The sequence below is a fragment of the Pelmatolapia mariae genome, linkage group LG7 (genome assembly GCF_036321145.2).
Source record: "Pelmatolapia mariae isolate MD_Pm_ZW linkage group LG7, Pm_UMD_F_2, whole genome shotgun sequence".
NCBI classification, from domain to species: Eukaryota; Metazoa; Chordata; class Actinopteri; order Cichliformes; family Cichlidae; genus Pelmatolapia; species Pelmatolapia mariae.
In genome coordinates, this window is record NC_086233.1 from 15,615,122 (window position 1) to 15,642,253 (window position 27,132).

The following is a 27,132-nucleotide window of genomic DNA, read 5'->3' on the forward strand; positions in this document are numbered from 1 at the left end:
CAGGAGAGGGAGTGAGAGAGAGAGGCAGTCGCTAAATATATCGGTTGTTAAGCTTAACGTGGGAATGCTTTACGAACATTCAGAGATGAACTTACACACTTGCTTTACTTCTCTCTGGGATAACTTCCTCGGAGATGAAATGCTGGTTTGCTAGCGAGGCTACAAATACACACAACCGCTCTATCACGTGACGCATACTGCTCCGACGTGCTACGGTTATGAGCCGAGTTACTCCATGTGGCAAGTTTTGTGAGGTGTTTTTTGATATTTAATGGATCGGATTACATTTTTTATTTCTCGCCGATATCCGATCCAGTAATTTAGGTCAGTATCGGACCGATACCGATACTTAATATCGGATCGGTCCATCTCTAGCACAGACACACCCCTCACTTCTGCAACCTGCGTAAATCCACACCCCTCACCAAGACAACCTGCATACAGACACACCCCTCACCACGACAACCTGCGTACAGACACACCCCTCACCACGACAACCTGAGTACAGACACACCGCTCACTTCTACAACTTGCATACAGACACACCGTTCACTTCTACAACCTGCACACAGGTTGTAGAAGTGAACTAATTTGAAACTATTATCCCGTAAAGTCCAGCCCAGTCCAGAGTAAAAAAAAAAAAAAAACATGCAGGAAATGATCAGTTATGCTCCGCAGAAACCCCTCACTTCTACAACCTGCGTAAATTCACACCCCTCACTTCTACAACCTGCATATATCCACACACCTCATTTCTACAACTTGCGGACAGACACACCCCTCACTTCTACAAGCTGCGTATAGGCACACCCCTCATCCCGACAACCTGCGTACAGACACACCCCTCACTTCTACAACCTGCGTACAGACACACCCCTCACTTCTACAACCTGCGTACAGACACACCCCTCATCCCGACAACCTGCGTACAGACACACCCCTCATCCCGACAACCTGCGTACAGACACACCCCTCACTTCTACAACCTGCGTACAGACACACCCCTCACTTCTACAAGCTGCGTACAGACACACCCCTCACTTCTACAAGCTGCGTACAGACACACCCCTCACTTCTACAAGCTGCGTACAGACACACCCCTCATCCCGACAACCTGCGTACAGACACACCCCTCACTTCTACAACCTGCGTACAGACACACCCCTCACTTCTACAACTTGCGGACAGACACACCCCTCACTTCTACAACCTGCGTACAGACACACCCCTCACTTCTACAAGCTGCGTACAGACACACCCCTCATCCCGACAACCTGCGTACAGACACACCCCTCATCCCGACAACCTGCGGACAGACACACCCCTCACTTCTACAAGCTGCGTACAGACACACCCCTCACTTCTACAAGCTGCGTACAGACACACCCCTCATCCCGACAACCTGCGTACAGACACACCCCTCATCCCGACAACCTGCGTACAGACACACCCCTCACTTCTACAACCTGCGGACAGACACACCCCTCATCCCGACAACCTACGTACAGACACACCCCTCATCCCGACAACCTACGTACAGACACACCCCTCACTTCTACAAGCTGCGTACAGACACACCCCTCACTTCTACAAGCTGCGTATAGACACACGCCTCACTTCTACAAGCTGCGGACAGACACACCCCTCATCCCGACAACCTGCGTACAGACACACCCCTCACCCCGACAACCTGCGTACAGACACACCCCTCACCCCGACAACCTGCGTACAGACACACCCCTCACCCCGACAACCTGCGTACAGACACACCCCTAACTTCCGCAACCTGCGTAAATCCACACCCCTCACCACGACAACCTGCGTACAGACACACCCCTCACTTCTACAAGCTGCGTACAGACACACCCCTCACTTCAACAAGCTGCGTACAGACACACCCCTCACCCTGACAAGCTGCGTACAGACACACCCCTCACCCTGACAAGCTGCGTACAGACACACCCCTCACTTCTGCAACCTGCGTACAGACACACCCCTCACTTCTACAAGCTGCGTACAGACACACCCCTCACTTCTACAACTTGCATACAGACACACCCCTCACTTCTACAACTTGCATACAGACACACCCCTCACTTCTACAAGCTGCATAAATCCACACCCCTCACTTCTGCAACCTGCGTACAGACACACCCCTCACCCCGACAACCTGCGCACAGACACACCCCTCACTTCTACAACTTGCATACAGACACACCCCTCACTTCTACAACTTGCATACAGACACACCCCTCACTTCTACAAGCTGCATAAATCCACACCCCTCACGTCTACAACCTGCATAAATCCACACCCCTCACTTCTACAAGCTGCGTACAGACACACCCCTCACCCCGACAACCTGCGTACAGACACACCCCTCACCACGACAACCTCAGTACAGACACACCCCTCACTTCTACAACCTGCATACAGACACACACCTCACTTCTACAACCTGCATAAATCCACACCCCTCACTTCTGCAACTTGCATACAGACACACCGCTCACTTCTACCAGCTGCACACAGGTTGTAGAAGTGAACTAATTTGAAACTATTATCGCGTAAAGTCCAGCCCAGTCCAGAGTAAAAAACAAAAAAACATGCAGGAAATGATCAGTTATGCTCCGCAGAAACCCCTCACTTCTACAACCTGCATAAATCCACACACCTCACTTCTACAACTTGCGTACAGACACACCCCTCACTTCTACAAGCTGCGTACAGACACACCCCTCACTTCTACAAGCTGCGTACAGACACACCCCTCATCCCGACAACCTGCGTACAGACACACCCCTCATCCCGACAACCTGCGTACAGACACACCCCTCACTTCGACAACCTGCGTACAGACACACCCCTCACCCCGACAACCTGCGTACAGACACACCCCTCACCCCGACAAGCTGCGTACAGGCACACCCCTCACCCCGACAAGCTGCGTACAGGCACACCCCTCACTTCTACAAGCTGCGGACAGACACACCCCTCACTTCTACAAGCTGCGGACAGACACACCCCTCATCCCGACAACCTGCGACAGAAACACCCCTCACCCCGACAACCTGCGACAGACACACCCCTCACTTCTACAAGCTGCGTACAGACACACCCCTCACTTCTACAACTTGCATAAATCCACACCCCTCACTTCTACAAGCTGCGTACAGACACACCCCTCACTTCTACAACTTGCGTACAGACACACCCCTCACTTCTACAACCTGCGGACAGACACACCCCTCATCCCGACAACCTGCGTACAGACACACCCCTCATCCCGACAACCTGCGTACAGACACACCCCTCATCCCGACAACCTGCGTACAGACACACCCCTCACTTCTACAACCTGCGGACAGACACACCCCTCATCCCGACAACCTACGTACAGACACACCCCTCATCCCGACAACCTACGTACAGACACACCCCTCACTTCTACAAGCTGCGTACAGACACACCCCTCACTTCTACAAGCTGCGTACAGACACACGCCTCACTTCTACAAGCTGCGGACAGACACACCCCTCATCCCGACAACCTGCGTACAGACACACCCCTCACCCCGACAACCTGCGTACAGACACACCCCTCACCCCGACAACCTGCGTACAGACACACCCCTCACCCCGACAACCTGCGTACAGACACACCCCTAACTTCCGCAACCTGCGTAAATCCACACCCCTCACCACGACAACCTGCGTACAGACACACCCCTCACTTCTACAAGCTGCGTACAGACACACCCCTCACTTCAACAAGCTGCGTACAGACACACCCCTCACCCTGACAAGCTGCGTACAGACACACCCCTCACTTCTGCAACCTGCGTACAGACACACCCCTCACTTCTACAAGCTGCGTACAGACACACCCCTCACTTCTACAAGCTGCATAAATCCACACCCCTCACTTCTGCAACCTGCGTACAGACACACCCCTCACCCCGACAACCTGCGCACAGACACACCCCTCACTTCTACAACTTGCATACAGACACACCCCTCACTTCTACAACTTGCATACAGACACACCCCTCACTTCTACAAGCTGCATAAATCCACACCCCTCACTTCTGCAACCTGCGTACAGACACACCCCTCACCCCGACAACCTGCGCACAGACACACCCCTCACTTCTACAACTTGCATACAGACACACCCCTCACTTCTACAACTTGCATACAGACACACCCCTCACTTCTACAAGCTGCATAAATCCACACCCCTCACGTCTACAACCTGCATAAATCCACACCCCTCACTTCTACAAGCTGCGTACAGACACACCCCTCACCCCGACAACCTGCGTACAGACACACCCCTCACCACGACAACCTCAGTACAGACACACCCCTCACTTCTACAACCTGCATACAGACACACACCTCACTTCTACAACCTGCATAAATCCACACCCCTCACTTCTGCAACTTGCATACAGACACACCGCTCACTTCTACCAGCTGCACACAGGTTGTAGAAGTGAACTAATTTGAAACTATTATCGCGTAAAGTCCAGCCCAGTCCAGAGTAAAAAACAAAAAAACATGCAGGAAATGATCAGTTATGCTCCGCAGAAACCCCTCACTTCTACAACCTGCATAAATCCACACACCTCACTTCTACAACTTGCGTACAGACACACCCCTCACTTCTACAAGCTGCGTACAGACACACCCCTCACTTCTACAAGCTGCGTACAGACACACCCCTCATCCCGACAACCTGCGTACAGACACACCCCTCATCCCGACAACCTGCGTACAGACACACCCCTCACTTCGACAACCTGCGTACAGACACACCCCTCACCCCGACAACCTGCGTACAGACACACCCCTCACCCCGACAAGCTGCGTACAGGCACACCCCTCACTTCTACAAGCTGCGGACAGACACACCCCTCACTTCTACAAGCTGCGGACAGACACACCCCTCATCCCGACAACCTGCGACAGAAACACCCCTCACCCCGACAACCTGCGACAGACACACCCCTCACTTCTACAAGCTGCGTACAGACACACCCCTCACTTCTACAACTTGCATAAATCCACACCCCTCACTTCTACAAGCTGCGTACAGACACACCCCTCACTTCTACAACTTGCGTACAGACACACCCCTCACTTCTACAACCTGCGGACAGACACACCCCTCACCCCGACAACCTGCGTACAGACACACCCCTCACCCCGACAAGCTGCGTACAGACACACCCCTCACTTCTACAAGCTGCGGACAGACACACCCCTCACTTCTACAAGCTGCGGACAGACACACCCCTCATCCCGACAACCTGCGTACAGACACACCCCTCACCCCGACAACCTGCGTACAGACACACCCCTCACTTCTGCAACCTGCGTAAATCCACACCCCTCACTCCTGCAACCTGCGTACAGACACACCCCTCACCCCGACAACCTGCGTACAGACACACCCCTCACTTCTACAACCTGCGTACAGACACACCCCTCACTTCTACAACCTGCGTACAGACACACCCCTCACTTCTACAAGCTGCGTACAGACACACCCCTCACCCCGACAACCTGCGTACAGACACACCCCTCACCCCGACAACCTGCGTACAGACACACCCCTCACCCCGACAACCTGCGTACAGACACACCCCTCACTTCTACAACCTGCATACAGACAGGGGCGGATCTAGAGAAATGTGCTTAGGGTGGCATGAGGGTGGCAAAGAAATCAAAGCCTTTTCTTTCAAACACATATGCAGGTGGTTACATATGGTTAAAATGATTCAAATGCAGTAAGTATACACATTTTTCGTATCTATGTCTGTAGCCCACATAATTACACACTGTAGTTACATAAAACATGAGTTTTGATCGTATGTACTGTATAGCCTGTATAATAAATAAATATGTAGCCCAATAAGTATAAAATCCAGAAAGCTACACAACATGGGGCAGTTCATTTGCAAACACAAGTCTAACTTAAGTTTCACACTGTTTTTTGTTAGAAAACAATCACATTGTTACATGCTCTAAATTACACAAAATGTCAGAAATCTGCACTGTCATGAACAAAAATTTAAACCTAATTTTTCATGATTTGTTGGATTAACCCATTGAGGTCTGAAATACAACTGGCCATTTTTGACTCCTTTTGAGTTTAAGTTTGTAGTTCACCCTCAAATTGTTTCATTTTATTTTTTCCCCTTGCCTTGTTCGGCATCATTCTTTTCAGCTCAACTGAATTTAGTTGTTTTTTCACTGACTTACTGCACTAGTATTACTGATCTGAAATCACAACTGTAGTGCAGGTCTATGATGATTCTTAGTGCTACTATCATCTAGTTTTGATTCTGGTTATGGATCTTTGGTTAAGTTCTAAGTAGTCCTGATTTTGAACTGTTGTAGTCCTGTTTTAATTCCAAATCAGTTCTGGGTCTGGTTGAATTGGGGTTTAGTCCTCATGTTTTGATACAGCCCCGACTTTGTTCTGCCTTGCTGCTTAATTAAAAATATAGTTTAAGGTGTCCTGCATATGTGATATATTTTTTTTTCCTATATGAAGTCATTCTTTTTTTGAACAAAATTCAAAACAGAGCCTATTAATCTTTCAGTCATTTCTACCCTCACTTAATTTCCTTTTGCTGCTCAGCTCTCACACAGTGGCTCAGCTATGCTCCAATCCCTCCATATTGTGGCCAATCACATGCGAGGATATAGGATATTATCATCATGTGAAAAACAGAGAGGGTGAGAGACGCGACAGTCAAGTGGAGCGTGCATCTGTCCTCTCAGTAAGTGAGTGAGACAGTAGACAGTGGTGAGGAGGGCTGTGTGAAAGCAAAAACACATAAATATGCCTGACACCCGTAAACGAAGCAGCATCTGGCTGCAGTTTAAAGACTTTTTTGTCTCGGTCTTGGTCTCGTCTCGACTCGGTCTTGGTCTTGTCTTGGTCTCGATACCCTCTGGTCTTGGTCTTGTCTTGGTCTCGGATTAGGCGGTCTTGACTACAAGTCTAACCAAGACAAGGCCGTCCACCTAAACTCACAGGCCGAACAAGGAGAGCGCTGATCAGAAATGCAGCCAAGAGGCCCATGGTGACTCAGGACAAGCTGCAGAGATCTACAGCTCAGGTGGGGGAATCTGTCCATAGGACAACTATTAGTCGTGCACTGCACAAAGTTGGCCTTTATGGAAGAGTGGCAAGAAGAAAGCCATTGTTAACAGAAAACCATAAGAAGTCCCGTTTCCAGTTTGCCACAAGCCATGTGGGGAACACAGCAAACATGTGGAAGAAGGTGCTCTGGTCAGATGAGACCAAAATGGAACTTTTTGGCCAAAATGCAAAACGCTATGTGTGGCGGAAAACTAACACTGCACATCACTCTGAACACACCATCCGCACTGTCAAATATGGTGGTGGCAGCATCATGCTCTGGGGGTGCTTCTCTTCAGCAGGGACAGGGAAGCTGGTCAGAGTTGATTGGAAGACGGATGGAGCCAAATACAGGGCAATCTTGGAAGAAACCCTCTTGGAGTCTGCAAAAGACTTGAGACTGGGGCGGAGGTTCACCTTCCAGCAGGACAACGACCCTAAACATAAAGCCAGGGCAACAATGGAATGGTTTAAAACAAAACATATCCATGTGTTAGAATGGCCCAGTCAAAGTCCAGAAATCCAATCGAGAATCTGTGGCAAGATCTGAAAACTGCAGTTCACTGCACTTTTCAGTTATTTATCTGTAAAAAAATGTTTGGAATCATGTATGATTTTCGTTCCACTTCTCACGTGTACACCACTTTGTGTTGGTCTTTCACGTGGAATTCCAATAAAATTGATTCATGTTTGTGGCTGTAATGTGACAAAATGTGGGAAAGTTCAAGGGGGCCGAATACTGTACTTGCAAGACTTGGTCAAAAGCCTTGCAGCAGCATTCTGAATACCCTGCAGACGTTCCAAGGAGGCATTACATAAACAGGTGAACTGTCACGGTTCTGGGTCAGTTTTGACCCAGTAGTTTAAGGCTACGTTCACACTGCAGGTCTTAATGCTCAATTCCGATTTTTTGATCAAATCCGATTTTTTTGTCTGCTTGTTCACACTACACATAAAATGCGACATCAAACGCGCTCTAGTGTGAACGCTCAAAGCGGCCCGCATGCGCAAAAGAAGATGTCACACACAACTCGCTCTGTTTAGACCCAGACCAAACAGTATTGTTTGACTGATGGCCCTTAATATAAAGACTTCGGACTTTATGTTTCCAAATTTTAGCTTTAAGTTATTTTGTTATTTACATAATAATGTAGATGATCCTTTTTGCTGTTTTAGAGGAGCGGTGCTTCAAAGGATAGTTGCAGATTTCTGTCAGAATCTGCAGAAAATACAGTAAAAATAAAATGTCCACATTTCTCCAACGTGGTCTTCCCAACAGTTTCACCGGATGGCAAGAAATCGTTCGCGATGTCCTATCGGGCGCTTCTCCGGCGCCGATAATTGGCGTCTGTCTTGTGTCAGTGACGTAAAAGACGGATTTAATGCGACTTGACCGTTCACACAGCAGTCGCTTTCTAAAACATCGGATACGTATCGGATTCAGGACCACATACGAAAGTGACCCAGATCGGATTTGAAAATATCGGATTTGTGCCGTTCACACTGTCATACCAAGATCGGATACGGGTCGCATAGGGGCAAAAAAATCGGATTTGATGCGCTTTCGCCTGCAGTGTGAACGTAGCCTAAGTTCTCTTGTTTTGGTGTGATTTTGCATTAGGGATTCTTTTCTCATTCTCTTGTGGTGCTTTGTTGGTTATTGTTATTATTATTATTATTAATCTATATTTCAGTTATTGTTGTTTAGAGACTAGTTCTTAGGTTTGTGTCTCATGTTAAGTGTAGGTTTAGTTCTGTCTCTAGTTTGCGTCTTTGTGTAATGGTTTCTTGTTTCCTGTTTTATTGTGAAAGTCCGTGTCTTATGTGAGTATATTCAGTTTTGCCTCCCTTGTCTCGTCACTTACTTCCAGCTGTGTTCCCCACCTGTGTGTAATCTCCCCGTGTTCTTCTGTGTGTATTTAAGTCGTGTCTTCTTATGTTCTAGTCGCTGGTCCATCTGTGTATCTACCGTGTCTCATCCATGTGTTCTCCCTGCTGTCTACTGTCATATGCCTCTGCTCACCCTCCTTCATGTTTGTGTTCTTGTTCATGTTTAGTAGTTTAGTTGTCCCCAGTTTAGGTCATCTTCAGTTCCGTTTGCCATTTTCAACTTGTGTTTTATTTTTACAATAAACCTCCTTCGCACCTCCACAAGTGCCTGCAATTGGATCCTCCTTTATTTTTCTCCACACGGCTCATCCCACTCGCCGTGACATGAACAAAGAATTACAATAGTCCAAACGATCATTTCCAGTTCAGAGCATGACACAGTTGGACTCTGTTTAGCAATGTTTCTTAAATGGTAAAAACAGGAGCGGACCAGAGATTTAACATGAGCATCCAACATCAGAGCTGGGTCAAAAGTAAGACCAAGTTTCCTAACAGAAGATTTGGCAAATGAAGCAAAACGGCCTAAATTTTCCAATACCAAGGGCACAAATTTATCGGGAGAACAAACAAGGACCTCAGTTTTCTCCTCGTTAAGTTGAAGAAAATTATCAGCCATTCAACCTCTAATGGAGTCTATGCACCTATGCAAGATCTGTAGTTTGGAAATATCATGAAGCTTAAAGGAGATATATAACTGAATATCATCTGCATAGCAGTGATACAAAATGTCCTTAAAAGTGCTAAGAAGGTGCTGAAGAGGGGGTAAATACAACAAAAACAATAAGGGTCCTTGCCTATGGTCCTTGTGGCACACTATAGGCAAGAGAAGTGGAGGAGCACCTGAACTTAGAGGTAGCCACAGAGAAGGATCGTTCACACAACTAAGATTTGAACCACTCCAAAGCAGACCGTGATATACCCAACCAATGCCTAAGCCTATCTAACAAAATGTGATGGTCGACGGTATCAAAGGCAGAGGTCAGGTCCAACATCAGCAAAACAGAGCCTTCTCCTGCATCATAATTCATCAAAATGTTACAGGACACTAAGAAGTGCAGTTTCAGTAGAGTGAGCTCTACGAAAGCCAGATTGGAAATAATCGAGAATGTTGCATTCATCTAAAACAGCTGTGAGCTGCTTAACCACTACCTTTTCTAAAATCTTAGCGATGAATGGTAGTTTTGAAATTGATCTGTAACTGCTAAGCAGAGAAACATCAAGTTTGGGGTTTTTTAACGGTGGGTCAATGACAGCATTCTTACAAAAAACAGGGACCTGACCAGAAACCAATGAAGCATTGATAATTGTAAGCACAAGCATAGGGACCAATCAGGCACGTGCAGAGGGGGGGGCTGGAGGGGCTTGAGCACCCGCCCCTTTCCTGATGGGTGCCCAAAGTGCCCTTTTGTTGAGGCAACTTTAAAAAAAAAAAAAAAAATTATAATTTTTTTTTTTATGTGTGTGGGCGTGCGGAGTCCTGTCTGTGCCCCTCAACAATAATATATACTATTAGTCACAGTTTTGCTAAATAAAAGGATCTAGCTTGCATTAGTCACATGATCACATTTAACCAATAATCGCCCTTGACGGCAGAACGCGCTGGTTATGAGCCGGGAACGAGCTCACAAAGAGCACGCGCATTTTTTGCGGTCCGGAGCTGTAGGAGAAACACAAATTAACTCAGAGACAGACTGATGCGACAAAACCAGTAAGTAGGTGTACAGCGTACACTGTAGTGTATAGCACCCAGGAGTATTAGCTTATTACGTACACGTTGGTAAGTTGTCTTGTGGCAACTGACGAACTGAAACAAACGAGCGTGCTGTGTGTGTAACAGCGCGACAAACATTACCTGTCCTTTTATTAACTGCACAAGTATTGCTAGTCATAGCTGCTGGCTAACTGGGTAAGGCTGTCATGGGTCTGTAGCTCTGTCACCGTTTAAGGGAACATATTTAGTTTTAAAGTAAGTTACAGGGCTTTTCCTGCCTTTCTGGGGGGATTGTATTTCACTAAAAAACGATCTAATATGCATGTCCACATAATTATACATTATTATAATTATAATATTTTAAAAAACACACGCTGTATTTTAAAGAGCATACATTAAGAAGCAGATTATATTAGATTTATATTTTAAACAAGACAAACTTTGGATTTTACAGCAGTCAAATTATTGTATTTCTACAGTTTAAAAATGTAATAAGCTTTCCCCCTGCACAGAGTGAAACAAATGGAATCATCATATATACATTATTTCATATTTATTACTTCCCCATCCTCATTGCTTTATTATTGTAGCTCTAGCAATAAATAATAATGTAAGGATTCTGGATCAGCACCGTGATGCCCATAGTATATACAGTATTCTGAAGAAGGTCTAAAATGTCATTGTGTGTGTGTGCATGTGTTTGTTTTATGTATATGGATTTTTTTTAATTATTACTCATGATATAACATTGTCCAGACATGCCTGGTAAGGACATGAGGAGGAAACAGTAGGAGCTGTGTGAGGCTACTAAAGGCAGTGCTATAACATTTTCTGTCATCATTTTATTATAGATTAAGTGCAAGAGTTGTTAGGTGTGGATAATTAAATTATAGTTTATTGCAATAGCAAGTTGTGCCTTGTTCTCAGATAGACAGCAAGTGGAGAGTGATAGATGAAATGAGGGGATGGAAGGAAGAAGAGAAGCAAAGAGTGATTCACAGGCAGAGCCTAATTTATTTCTCACAGTTTTTTGTTGCCTAATGGTTCCAAGCGCTGTCACCAATCTTTGCATTTTGTTATTATCTCATGACACTTGTTTAGTCAGCTACCATCTCTCCTATGGACTTTTTAATGTCTACAGTCTCAGATCAACACAGCCCTGTCCTCCAGCACTATCAGCAGCAGGAGCAGCAGAAACCCCTCAACAGCAACATTGTACCCATCAGGTAAAACATAGGCTACGTTTGCTTTGCCTTGTCGCCACCTTACAACAGTGATATAGTATGATGCGGTCCCATATTAGATTCTTGATGAATGTGTGTTGTTATTCAGCCTGGTTCAATGTGCCCCTTTTTAACTTTGAGCACCCGCCCCTTTAAACGTCTCTGCACGGCCCTGGGACCAGTAGACTGAAAGACATTTTAAAACAAAGATCCAGGTAAAATATCAAGAGGGCAGGAAGATGCTTTCATTGAATCAACTAATTTGACCAGCTCAGGCAAGGACACGGGTAAAAATCTTCTAAAATAACATGCCTAAGTGAAGCTGGTGCAGATAACAGAGACACAGAAGGAGAGATGTAGTTCCTCACATTGCTAACTTTTTCAACAAAGAAAGAAAGTTTTCACAATCTTTATTCGATGAAATTGGGACAGCAGGTGGAGCAGGCGCAACAATATCACTAATGGTGTCAAATAGTACCTTCTCAAAGAGCAGGGTTACCTCTGCTCTTTGAGACTAGGTCTGAGAAATAGGCAGCCCTCACATCTCGAACTGAAAAAGAAACTAAAGAGAAACTAAAAGTCCTTTAAATGAAGGAGATGAACATTTAAACAAGTTTTCCTCCACAAACGCTCAACTTTACGGGTGGAACGCTTTAAACAGCAAATGCTGTCATTTATGCAGGGGGACGACTTTGAGACACAAGCTAGTCTGGTTTTCACAAGACAAAAATTGTCTAAGATAGAAAGACAATGATTGTTAAAAAGATTTGTTAATAAATCTAACTGTTATAGGAAGGTAAAACTAAATTAAAAACATCAGAAAATTTAGCAGCAGTAGAGGAATTTAAGATGCGAGAGCTAACCACATGTCAAACAGAAGACAGAGACAGATGGAAAGACAAGTTAAAAAGAATACAACAATGGTCCGAAATAAAAATGTCCTCGGAACAATCAGTGGTTAATCCAAAGGTAAAAACAAGGCCCAGTGTGTGTCCTTTGGTGTGTGTGGGGCCAGACACATGCTGTGTAAAATAAAAAGAATCATTAAATTCAGAATTAATGAATTTTTTAAATTTAATTTTGAATAAACTCAAGCTACTAAAAACAGAATCAGCAAGATCTGGCCAACTCTGAACCTCCGTGTTGTAAAGAGTCCTGTTTTTACACTCAACAATCAAGGAATGATGTCATCCCTTCCTTGTCTGGGAATGAATGGGGAAACTGCAGCGCGGACAAACTTCCGTGTTTCCTTTTGAATGTGAAAGTTAGAGTGCCACCGCAGCCTAACCCACAGTCCACTGTGTTTGGTGTAGCTGGTGCATGTGAGGGAACATAAAGAAGGCTTGTGTGGAAGAAGGGGGGAGGTGGTAGGGGTTTGCCACAAAGGAACAGAGAGATTAGGGCAACTGTGCACAAAATTACTGTTTTTGAAGCTTTTTGAAAAATTAAACAAAGTATTATTGGTTTCTCCACAGAAACTCATTAAGACCATGAAAATCTTTTCGTTTAAATTAAACATCAGTATTTCTGCTGTCTAACTTTCAAAAAGATCCATAATCACTGAGCAACACATTTATACTCACAAAATTGGTGTCAAAGTCAAATCTTAGAGATTCTTTCTTAAGGCTTCTTCAAAAGCTAAATAAATTTAATTTTTTAAGGAGGAAAAATTCCAAAATATTCTCAGTGGGTTTTTTTAATGTCACATTATGAAAGCAGTTTTACTGGTTAAATTCATCAGCCATGGAACAGCATAATTACCATGGATTACACAGAGTTTGTAAATCAAAACACATGTACAAGTTTAAAAAAGCAGTTTTCTTTTTAATGTTTCCCAATTACTCTGTACCTGGCTCTAGCTAGAGTAAGCAAAATTATAAATTAAGCCTAATTAAAGATAAAAAAAAAATATAGCAGCTGCTCCAGTGTTTGTAGGGTTAGTGGAAGAAAATGAATAAAGCTTAAAAGGTCTTTGATTAAAAATGATATATGTTATAAAACACACGTGCATCCCCTATGCCTTTACTTTTTCATTTTTATCCTATGGTATTGCAGTGATGGCAAACATAATTTACTAAAATACATCATTTGTTTTGACTATTGTCCTGATCTCTGCTCACACCTCAATCATGATTTCTGACAACAAGGAAAAAGCCTCGATGTGAGCTCGATTATCATAAAAAGTCAATAATCCACAAGAAACCCCCTCTCAAAACATACAGTAATCAATCTTTCTCCAAGTACACGTAGCTCTCGTTTCCCCTTGCCAACAGCTAACACAAATAAAATGTGAAAAATGAATTGATTTGTTGTTTAAGAAGTAACACAGCTTGGATGAAAACACAGCCACGTGAACCATTATTTACAAATCTTTACAGAGAAAGAAAGACACAAGGATTACCAACTGCTATGGTGAATTATGTGCAGACAGTCCAGCCAAGAGATTCTCTCACACACAAGCATGCATCAATATGCCAAGTGTTAAAGCAGAAAGATCTCAAAGTCCTGAATGTGCTCTGTTAAAAGAGCAATCAATGCAGAAGCCTCACAAACAACATGCAGATCCAGGGAAAAAGTCCCAACAGACACAGCAGCACATGTAGGCATAGCTTGATTTGCTTTCCTACCTGTAGCCCCCGTCTCCTCAGAATGCTGGGCTCGTCCATGGTACAGAGCCCCGACTTATCATGCCTCCTTACCGGTGCACAGCCATGCTGCACTGGCTCGCCTCCTGCACCCTCCCTCCCTCAGGCTAAATCTGATCTTAGCAACTGCTAAACACTTCCATCAGAACTTATCTGATTGGAGGGGGGCAGTCAGCTGACACCTCCCCTTGTTCCTCAGCTCTCCAACTTCAGGAGTGAAGGAGAGAGACAGAGCCAGAAAACGGGAGAGAAAGAGAGAGAGGGAGAGAGAGAGCGTGAGGGGAGAGTCAGAGAGAAAATGGGCAGTTCTAATTTAGCGTAGCGACTGGTGGGAGTGACTGGGAGGTATGGTGGGTGCCGGGGGCATATGGGAGCCCCAAGACTCATTTCTCTGAGCAGCCATGCTTTTTGGGCACCCTAGATGACCATGAAAATGAGAGGATATCCTTCCCAGCATTGTTCTGCTCCAAACTCAACAATGAATCTGGCATCCTGGCTGCAGTATGCAGGACTAACTGTCCTCACTGGTCTTATTGCAGTCAGTGACTACTCACCTGAAGGTTAGGCCATTGACCAAAAAACAAACATGATAGCTGATACTGCAGCTGGTGTGAAAGAAAAGGAGAGGGCTACAGAAAAGCAATGCATCAGGGGAGGTGAAAGAAAAAAGAAAAAAAAAGGAAAATTACAACCAGCCTCATTGTAAAGTATACTGTTGCTGCGCTACACCCTTTTAAACTAGCTGTGAAAATGTTACAAAATGCAAAAATGCGAGCCAATTCGCACGCATGCAATGCTTCCTTCATTCTAAAGAACCCAATACAGAATCATCACCATGCTGGAATCAACCGGCACAACCTGCTACATATATCCAGTGTCAATTTCCAGCAATTTCATGCACTGGTACAGCTCCAAAGAAATGAGTTTTGAGGCAGTCGGTAAGTGATCACAGATCTTCACACTCACTAACTCCATGTCCCCACGCCATCCTGAATTATTAGCATTTGTAAAATAAGTTGTTTCCATGTACCACGCTGCCAATTTGATCTTGCAATTTTGCATTCTGTTTCAGTCTGTGTTTTCCGTGGGCCCCCCTCCTCTTTTTCACCCTCTCTCACTCATTTCCATTCACTGTGGTACTGCTCTGTGAATATTAAGTGGGCCCCTTCCATTCTCCTCATCTCCAGCCAAGCTCAAAAGATTCATCTTAGAGACTAACGCCTGGAATGATGGCTACCACAGCTGGTGGAGAAGGTGCAAGGGATTGTCGCACAGGTGACCACTACATCAACTTTTTCTCATCTTGAAACCTGTACAACAGGAAGCTGATGAACTGGTGCAGGGGCTGGGGGGCAGCAGTCATTTGTATTACTGTGCTGATAAGGAAGAGAGCAAAAAGTCCAGGTCTGTGCTCGGGTAATCAGGTTGTTTTTGAATAAACCCCATAATACCTCAGAGGACAAGGATTACAGTAGTCAACTTTTTCAGCTTGAACAATGGCTTTCAGATTACCTGCGGGAATTAAAGAATCCTGTTATGTCTCAAGCCACTGCTCAGTCTGTGACTGCTTGAAGGAACAATTAAGAAAATTCCACATTGGGCTCACAATGAAGATGAAGAGCAGCAGAAACACAAGGGAGGGGTCATTTGTCTTATTCAGTGCACAAAGCCCAGATTTTTCTATTGTACACAGCCACTGAAACAACCTCAGCAGCTACGAATGTCAAAACAATTAAGCAACACCCGATGACAACACCTGACAGACAATTAGCAAATATTTTGATAAATACAAGGAGCAACTCTCCTCTTTAATTCATCTTCACAAGCACATTTACACTGCTTTCCATCATACTGGATGTTAAACTTGTTGCTTAGCATATTTTTCTGTCCAAGCAACAAGTATTACATAGCACACCAGAATAGTGGCCATTAAAGTTCCATTAAAAGACAACCACGATGTCTCTAAACACTGCTCTCAAAAGCAACTCTTAGTTTTAACGGTAATTTCATGTCAAAGTTGACGTAATGGTCACCTGTCTGAAATTCCCTTGCACCTTCTCCAGCTGTGGTAGCAGTCTTGTGCACCTCTGCACCACTTTTTGTGCTTCTGCTCTTTTCAGTTCACCCTGTGAGCCCTTTTTTTCTCTTCTTTAGAGTTTTCAAGGGAAGAGTCCATAGCTTGAGCTCAAATTCAGCACATTAGATCATAACTTCATCCAGGAGCATGCTCATTCTACCTAGAATTCTACTGTATCGCCCTGAGACGTCTGAGGACATTCTATGAAAACAAACCAAAAATATGCTACATGCCATTGTTTATTCTCTTGCACACAATAACACTGAAATAAAAGAGTTGATTTGACCAAGTTGAGAAATTCAGTCTCTCTCTCTCTCTTAAGAAGAAGAGTGCAAGAAATGCACTCCAAGTGTTCTTAGAAGCAATTTCAAAAGATGAGGAAAAACATGGAAGTGGCCCAAAGGTGCACAAGAAGAGGAAAGTGAAGAGATCAGACAAATAACATCAGGCAATAATTCTGATTTTCATAGGTCCTGTCCAAGAACTTCAATTGCAAATTCAAATTATGGAAAGGAAAATGCCAAATACTGGTTTAAAGTACACATGTACAGTTATAGTTTATAGTTATATAAAAATTCTGAAGACACCAATCTAAACATTATTATGTGAAACTGTTTCTCAAAAAGAACATTTCTATTATCTACTTATTACACTGTGTCATTGACACAGTATAGATGCGAATATAAATGCCTAAATAGCCACTTATAAAATTCTAAAATAAATAGAAATCAAAAAGCCCATTGTGGACAGCTTTCAGAAAATAAAATCAGACAAAGTAAAGCTGCTTTGACATGGGTTTAGGGGTTTTGAGGTTTTGAGGCAGACAGTTTGAGCCAATGGCCTCAGAGCAGGGCTACAGAAAAGCCTCTGGGAAAAGTCCAGGGGTTGTCTGTGACTCATTTCCTCCTGGCGGGTGGACAGCTGAGGTTGTTTTCACTACCTTTGGAGAAAAAAAGGGAGAGCTGGCACTGAGAGTGCTGATTGAGTGACCCACAGCCTCTGCTCTGCCCAGGCTTATCAGACCAATAGGTAACCTGCAGATATAAGGCAGGCAGAGGAGGGACATGGCATGTGAAGAAAGCAGTAAGACTAGAAAGAGTGTATTCCCTCCATACAAATCAGTGTCAGCCATACTAAGGCCCAAAACTGACAACCTGTGAATGAATTAAGTAAGCCTTAAACCTTTAAAACAAGGAGAAAAAAGTGACCAACAAGAACCAGAAGCCACAAAGCATCACTCTCAATTCCTCTCTATTTTTTTTTTTAATTTGGACAATACTGAGTGACCATGTAAATACAAATACAAATCCCTTCATAAGATGAAATTTAATGGTTTAAAGGTCAATCTACGTTCCTACCCTAACCTATGGTCATGAACTCTGGGTAGTGACCAAAAGAATGAGGTCGCAGATATAAGCTGTGGAAATCAGTTTCCTTTGAAGGGTAGCTGGGTTCTCCCTTAGAGATACGCTGAAGTGAGTAACTTGGTCATTACAGAGGGACTGAGTAGAGCTGCTGCTCTTTCACATCGAAAGGAGCCAGTTTGGGTAGTTCATGCATCTGATTAGGATGTCCTCGGGACACCTCCTAGGCGAGGTGTTTCAAGCATGTCCCACTGGGAAGAGCCCCCAGGGCAAACCCAAGACTTGCAGGAGAGATTATGTTCTGCTGCTGTCTTGCGAACAATTTAGTGTCCCTTTGGATGATAAGAGGTAGCCCAGGGAGAAGAAGGTCTGATCTTCTTTGTTTAGACTTCTCCCACATGTCTTTAACCCAGATAAGCAGCAGAAGACTGATGTCTGGATGGCTTAATTTGGGTGGGTGGTTGGTTGGTTGGTTGGTTATTTATATTCAGGTTTAGTGTAGATTTTGGTCAGTGAGAGAGTTGTGGCAACCTAAACCATCACCGCACATACCAGCTGTGATGATTTGGGTAGAGAGGTGGAGAAAGCAATACGTCGCTCAATGTCCTCAAAAAAAAGGAAGTACAAACATCTCAGCATCTGGTTTACAATAGACAATAACATCTGTAATTGCCTATTTATGGCACAACTCTTCCTTGTGTGCCTTGACATAAACTGCATTTCCTTCCTTTGCAAACACAAACTACTCCAACTACAATGATATCAGTAAAGGACATCAGTGACTGACAATTACGAGCGAAAACGAGAGTCCACAAAGGCACAACATCAGGATTATGACAGTCTTATCTCCATATCACACCAGAAGTGAGGTATTGATTTTCTGCCAAAGAGCATCACAGTCAAGAGAGATGGGCCACGCTACTCAAAAAACCATGCACACTCGGGGGCATGATGGAAAACCATGATGGACAGAAAAGGCAAAGAACAATAACAGCAATCCAGTGAGGTAAAGGGGTAAAACATTGCTGTGAGATCTTGAGGTCATCTGTGCAAAGAAGGTGCTTTTTTGCACAGATAGAAAACAAATAGATGGAGACGAAGTAAAAACAAATAACCTAAATATAGGATAGGAGTATTAACATAGAGCCTGCCTTTAGCTAACTTCTAATGTGAGCAAGAAATAACATGCTGATTCTTGGCAAGTTAAATAATATCTTACGTTTAGTATGTTTGTATATTTGCATTTGCTTGGGTATTCTTTCACGTTTGTACTGTATCCTTTGTAAACAATTTCAGATGAGGTGCTAGTTCCTGTTCGTATGTGGTTTAATTACACTAAATACAAGTCAAACTTACCAAAATGGAAATCCATCAAGCAGACCTTTGACTCAAACCACTAAACAATATCAACCCATTGGTGCTGGCAGAGCAAAAGTCAGAAGATGAACAAAATCCCTAGACTGTCATTGGATGAATCCTCTGCACATTGGAAACGTCTGCAAAAAGGAAATTATCCAATGAAGATCCAGAAAAGAAACCACAGGCATTGTAGAATTATGTCTTTAGTAATATGTTAACTGTATCTTGTACAGTTTTAATGCCATTTCCTGATAAACATATTTATACAAAACCCCTGCCAGAGTACAAAGTAATGAAAACTACCTTTGTGGTAGTCATGGAAAACCACCTACAGTTGGCAGAGGCCCATTTTAAACTAACAAGAAAGCATCCAATTCTGGCAGCAAGTCTGCTCAGACAAGAATGCATCTGCCAAATCTAACCAGGGTTACAACTGACGACAATGACAGACTATAACAGAGTTTGTATTCTGGCAGACCTTCATTCATTCATTGTGATTATAGCCGAGGACTGGAGGGCCTCCCAATCATAACCATGACCATGACAAATGTCATTCTGCCTGCAAGGTCTAAGTGGCAGGAATAATCTTTTCATGTTGAAGTAGACTGTTTAAGAGTTTTTACCCTAAAACGGTATTCAGGCAAAGTTATCCTTCCAAAGCAGGGAAATATTCATTTACAAAAAAGTGTGAAATTACCAAAATTAAATCAAATGAAAACTGTAAGAAGAAAACCAAGAAAGAGTATGTTTAGATCGACAAGAAGCTAAGATATTCATCCATTTTGCTCCTCTCTCAAGGTCAGCCAATTCAACATGTTTTCTAAGCTCATTCTGAAGGCAGGCTAATACAGTGGCTGTAGATGAACCCCTGAGGTGTCAGTGCAGCCGACTTCAAAAGATACTGTTAAGATATAGCACCACATCAGCCATTCAGCTTGTGTCCACACAACACCGTATCCGGGCAGCGGTCACCAGTATTTCATTTTCTCCCGCCGTTAAGCACTGAGTCACCAGAGTCATGCAAACAGTGTTAAGAATAAGAATCAGCAGAAGAGAATGGCACAATCTTTGTTCCTAAAGGAACAACGATAACACCTGGCCATACGTTGCATACATACAAAAAGAAGATGGAGCTGTAAAGACGTACACGTTTAAGAATAATCAAGTCTTTGTTAGGCAGATTTCAAGACATTTGTCTGAACTTAAAATTCTATGTTTTAACCAGTAAATATAAAGGGATAGAGGAAAAAATCAATATAGCATAATATCGTAATATTTTGCATGGTGATAATCATTATCAATATTTTATTAAATAAATTAAAATACTACAAACAAGAGGGCTCATCTCATGCGTCACTATCCTGAGATAATGTTAATAAAATCATAAAGCACTGGAACATTAAATTATTTTATCTGTAAAATGAGAGCTAAGCTAAGAAAAGCTAAATAGTTTATCTTATTTGATAAAAGCAGTATTGACAATTTAACTTTGAAAACATAACTTGCAGTTGAAAAAGGGTGATACGTTTTTTGTAAAGTCATTAAAAACAAATGATGCACATTAATTTTCATGAGTGCTAAATAATTTACAATACTTGTCCAGTGTCATTTTCAAGTTACAAATATAAAATTTACAGCACTATACAGCAGCAGCTTTTTGAAACACATTAGTGCCATTATGAAAGTCTGTCACAGCTCGATCACGGGACTCAACACTCAACCACTTAACATTGTTCTTCCCACATTACATTTGTATGGGAGGCACCACGTTTCATCAAGCTAAAGGAACAAAAGACGTTTGGTTACACTCGAATAATTTTCAGAGGTTGAACCAAGGCCACAACCTTTCACTGACCTTAAACATGTCCTGGGAGATCCTACAAATAACATTTTTTTAAAAAACACAAAACTATCGCTTGAAAATATTGTACGTTAGCCTCTTAGGACCCCATGGCCTTACAGACTATGCTATGAGTGCACAAAATTGACGTTTGACTCAATCTGGGCTCACAATGATACGAATGCACTTTTATGTTAACACAATGGATAAACAGAACCTGATAAATGTGGCACTGTGTCTTAGTAGCCTAATACAAATCTGCTGAGACAGAAAGATTTTTGTCAATGATAGTTTAACCAAGTATTTGATCTAGTGCTCATTGTGTACAAGGGCTATGTTACAATAACACATAACATAAAAGTCACAGATGTCAAACTGATTGAACACATTAGCTGAAGGACATCTTCACATGAGAATTAAGTTACAGCAAATCATGTATTCATTTCCAGTACAGGGCACAAACACCAAAGGGAAAATGTGAGGCTTTTACAAGCACAAAGGCACATGTATTTAAGTTTCACATAGTGAAAATACACTAGCGCCCCCAAGTGTAAGGAAGCAGGTCGGCTATTTTAATACCTGACTTGTACCAAGACAAAATTTGTTAAGATTAAAAACAGCAGAATATTTAATTTGTTTTGTTTATCAAACTACATAACATATGTCTATTTGACAAAATAGTCCATCAGTTTGACTGCAGCATTGTTATTAATGTAAACACTGTCACCATTAAATAATGAGTCATTTGAAAAACAGACACCCTCAAGCTGGGGTTACAGTGCCTGTTTTAGGGTGAACACACTGTGATCACTGAGCATCAGTTAGCAAAAATGTGCTTTCACAGTAAGTAAGTGGAGACACACCTGTGCATACAAACATACACCTCACATTTTTTTTTATTGCATTAACCTTTTCTGTAACCAATTGCAAGCACACACAGAAATGACTCATAGGTTAACAGCATTAGATTACCCTCTTCCTTTGATTGCATCTTGCTCCTGAGATAATAAGATCACAATACGGCATCAGAGTATCTATCAGTGTCATCTGAAAGAACCGAGCGGGAGCACAGTGAAGGTCAGGTCTGTCTTCATGACGCAATTTATGTCAAAGCACAGATGCACTTGGACCTCAATCAACATCATCCTCTTTTTTTTTAATGTTTAGACTTTAAACTACACAGATATGCACCAGTTTAAAATTGCCTTCGTGCATCTGGTACGATATCTCTGATCAATATGAATACTGATGTTGCTGATGTGCAGTCTGTCATATACTGTATCAACAGAAAATGCAGAAATGTAAACCGGTTTATAAACAGAAATAGAAACATTTACAGAACAAACAATGCAATTAGGCGTTTCATTATCTGTCAGTAGTGACAGGATACAGTCATTAAGAAAAACATACATGTCATTCGCTGGACTACAGGTCAGTGGAAATACATGAAACTAAAAATAAAACCCATGAAAAAACTGTTAGTGTTAGTCACTAACAGCAGGAGGTACACTTACCTGAAAATCTTGATATCGGCTCACACTAGTAAGCAACTAATTATACCTTTTTTGGTTTTTGCTGTTGTTTTATTTTTTGAAGTATTATACACTTGCAAAAACAAATAGCGAGCTAGCTTTATGCATTAAGAAGAAAAATGTTCAATTATTTTTGATTAATTTGATTTTGGATTGATTGGATTTATAATTTTGTCATTTCAAAGTTTTTGTTAGAACATACTTTAAATTTTAGTAGGATTTAGGGAAGGTGTGGCTGACGGGAACATTTAATGGTATATGTGCTACCATGTTTATGTCTGGCTGTCTGCAGGAGGAAAATATAAGAAAAACCCTCTTACTGTATCTAATATATTTAACTGTTATTCAGACACTACTTATATGCAGAGTGTCTTCTATGCAGTGCTTACATGCGGGGGGGGGGGGGGGGGGGGTGTCCAATATTATGGAGCAACTGGTTTAGTGAAATTTACAAACAGCGGCTTTTGTGTCTGCCTGAATCAGGGTAACAGATTTCACAGCGGCTGACATAATGAATTACTCACCAGGCTGGAGGTGAGGGAGGGGTCTGACTTTCCAAGGTTCAGGGAACGCATTCGAACCAGGTTAGACGTCTCAGATGACGCCTGGCCAGCTGTCTGCTGAAGGTTAGTGGGTAGCAGAAGATACTTGCCTGCAAAACAAAACAGGAGAGAAAACACTGAACACAAGCACAGTGAAAATTTTAATTAATTATATTTGAGAACTACAGCAAATAAATGAATAGTTTGATAAGTTTGGACAACAATGTAAAAGCACCCATCTTGCTAAGATTTAATGTTGTTTGATATAATTTCAAAAAAAAAAAATTAGAAGACAAAACTTGAAGCATCTTTTTATCTTTCATCTCAGATTTTTACCTCAGTTTTAAGAAAAACAACCCAACACAGGTGAAACAGTTAAACAAGGTCCAACTACACCAGCTCATTCACAAGCATTTCCTAATCACTCATATTATGAGCATTCTGAGTTACAGGCCCTCAAAGCAACCTTTTGACCCGTTATTACGCACTCATTTGTTTTTAAATAATAATTTACTCTTATAACTTTTTGTAAGAATAACATTTGGCATTTACTGCACAGAATAGTTACAAAGTAGACTGGAAAGCAGGGTGAGAGTTGGACAGGAGTGACACACAGGAAACAGTCCTTGGCGGGCCCGAGCCTAAAGAAGCTTCCGCTCAACCAGGTAAGCACAAAACTTCTTAACAGGGACTGGTTTAAAAAAAATAAAAATAAAAATAAATTTATACAATTTCAAAGTGTCTAAATCTAAAGCCAGAATCCTTTACACAGCCTGATAATCCATGACCACAGGAAGAAAACAGGGAGACTACAGGTCAAATGTCAAACCAGTAACAGGAAAACCAAGAAAATCTTTCTGCTCTTGTTGAACATGCTGAGCTGAATTTCCAACAGCCAGGCGGGATGTCGAGGGTTTAGATTAAGCCAGAAGGGGGGAAAAAACTAACTAACAGTGCCACCACAGTTTACTAAAAGTAAACAAATGGGTTGCCCTATAAGTTTTAAAAACAACAGCACTCCTGCACAACAATATTCTTTGCAAAGCTGAATATGGCAGCTAGATGGCACCAATTCTACTTTTACCTCTCACCCACTTTATCTGCCATCTTCTATCATAAATCCTCAGCACACAAAGGCAGGGCAAAGATGAAGGCTAATTCAGAAGCTCACCATTTAAATTAGCAGACTTCATTGTGCAACTGGATTTTCATGAATTTGAAAAAAAATGTCTCGTTTTTATCCACAAGTGTGTATTTTAGTGTAATGTTCAGTTTACAGAATAAACAGAAGAACAGTGAGAAGGAAGGAAAGATAAGAAGGCTGAGCACAAAACAGAAAGGGAGGGGGTATGTCAAAAACATTTAGCCTGAAGCAGGCGTCCATTTATCAGGTGTGTTTTGCTTAAGATAAGCTAAAAAGGGAAGTTTGTCAACTCACTGCATTGCTAACAGCAAAATCTGAATTCAAACAATAATGCTATTTAAGATGCATCCATGTCCAGAAGACGTTTTAATTTCATTTTCAGTTTGAAAACCTACACTCCTGCTAAAAAGCTCAGAGTCTCTTAGAACTGTTCCTGTTTTCTGGAATGAAAAACACATGTTGACATTAGATAAAACAATGAGTGTAAGAGGAGCTGAAAAGGCCTTCCATTTAAAAATTAATGAGCTACGGTGCCATTAATAACTCAGTCTTTTTCAACATTCCCAATTAATTTCATGTTAATTACATAAATTCAACACATTTGCTTTTCTGTTGAGATCAAACACTTTTCTAAATGAGCTTTATGAGCGCTACTGATGATGATTATCAAAATGATTAAAGCAATCTTATTTTAAGTAAAAATATAAAAATCTATCATCATAATAGTACATGGATTCTATTATTTTTAGTCTCAGCTTTAATACCCTCACTAGTTAAATGTCGCTGTTGTGCCCAACTACAGCTACAGCTGTTGCTGGGCACAATACCAGATATATACACGCGAGTAGCAATTACCTGCCCTATAACCAGGTACGTGTAACATTGTGTCTGTGACATTTCTCTCAAATGTTTTATCTTAATTGCATGCTGGTGAGTAATGCAATGCAATTATGATTATGCAATCTGATGTATCACAAGTGGACCACTGTATAATCTAGGATAGGCAGTAATTGCATTATGGCATTACTCTCCCATTACAAGCGTGCAATGCACTGTTCAGAAATTTGGAACATTTACAGAATTAATTTGATCAGTTACATACAGTAAACATTTCTGTTATGTTCATGACAACATATTATTGTATACTGTGGTTCATTATATATCTCTAAATGTTGTTCTCTGAAACCCAGCTGTTGATTTCACTCCCATATGGGAGTAAATCAGCAGACCTGACCCTTAAATAACCTTTAAAGTAGACACAGTGAAATGTCAGCTTTTATTGTTGTTGGGCAATAAAGATAGTACTGGTGTAGTAGTCTCTCATCTTTCTTCTCAAGGTTCTACATAAAATTCATATTAAAGGGAAAATTAAATGTTTGGGAAAAATAAGCTGTTTTTTGTTTTGTTTTTTCACATTTCTTTTCCATAGCAGATTAATTATGAATATCAGTTTTGGGCTTTAGTCAGACAAGCGCTTTGTAATAAATAATGCTATCTGCTCATATCTGCCTATTGTGCTGCTGTAATCCTGACAGTTGCACTGTGATCACTGCTTCAAAACCAAGAGAACTGAGGGGAGACCAAACAGGATGAGGAGGGAAAATTAAAGTCCTTCCTTCCTTACCACCAAATGTTTTCCTCACTAGAGCCCATCACATCCCAGCACAAAGGAAATCTGTCACACACTAGTCAACACTTTCAGAAACAGGGGTATCAGGGGGGCAGTTTTATTTAGATTTTGAACAGGTATTTGAAAGGTCATTTCCTAGATCTTTCAACCACACCTCTTCGAACCATCATGTGAAATATACTGAAACAAATTAGAGTCTCTACACACACACTGCTTCAGTTTAACATTCCGTTTAAATCTAACTTATTGCTATGTTCATGCATGCTTCCAGAACCTTGAAGGGTAAAAGAGGCAACCTGTTTAACCTTCAAATTCAATTTAGTCCAACTTGTCTAAATTTAAGAGATTAAGCTACACTGTTTTGTCACAATGTTCACATTACCGGGAGAGAAACACTCCTCATCCTGTTTATATCTCAAGCACTTCTGTATTAAGTATATTAAAAGCTGACCCTAGTTTTTATATGAACACAAAGATTTGACTATACTGGTCTTAAAACCTAGTGCATGATATGGATTTCTCTAAAGATTGCAAGTACTGCCCTGACCCAGGCATGTTGGGTCTGCAGTTGTACTGTTAGCCTAAAGACTCACTGATTTCAAACTTTTCCATTTTGATACTAAATTTCTGGTGTATACATCACTGAAGCACACTGTATTCAACAACTTTTCAAAAGCAGTCAGTACCCTGCAGGCTGCAAGCACAAATAATCTATAGCAAAACCCAAGAAAAATACATTTTGAGTAAGAAACAAAAACATCACACTCATCTTGTTCTAGTCAGGAAAAGGGAATTTGCTGTGTGCAGTTTGTTTAGTCTTATGTTTTATGCAGCCCTATTAGTAAAGGCTAATCCTTTTATTCAAAGCTGCACCTGATGAAAACAATTTTCTACTGAATGTTAAAAGGTTAGCATTTCAATTAGCGAGCTGGGTCTCCATAAATACGTCACAAGGGAAAAAATAAGCTGTTCAAAGTCAAGGGGCTTCCAATTACTGAATGGAAGCAAACAAGGCCA

At 42.1% G+C, this 27,132-nt stretch overlaps 1 protein-coding gene across 8 annotated transcripts in view; it reads right to left on the minus strand.

Moving 5' to 3' along the window:
- mast4 (microtubule associated serine/threonine kinase family member 4) overlaps nucleotides 1-27,132 on the minus strand; it is a 141,052-nt gene that overhangs the window by 93,270 nt on the left and 20,650 nt on the right. For all 8 annotated transcript variants that reach the window (XM_063478089.1, XM_063478087.1, XM_063478086.1 and 5 more), the window contains exon 3: nucleotides 23,324-23,451. In XM_063478089.1, the coding sequence (XP_063334159.1) occupies nucleotides 23,324-23,451 (128 nt within the window). The remainder of the gene's footprint in view (nucleotides 1-23,323; nucleotides 23,452-27,132) is intronic.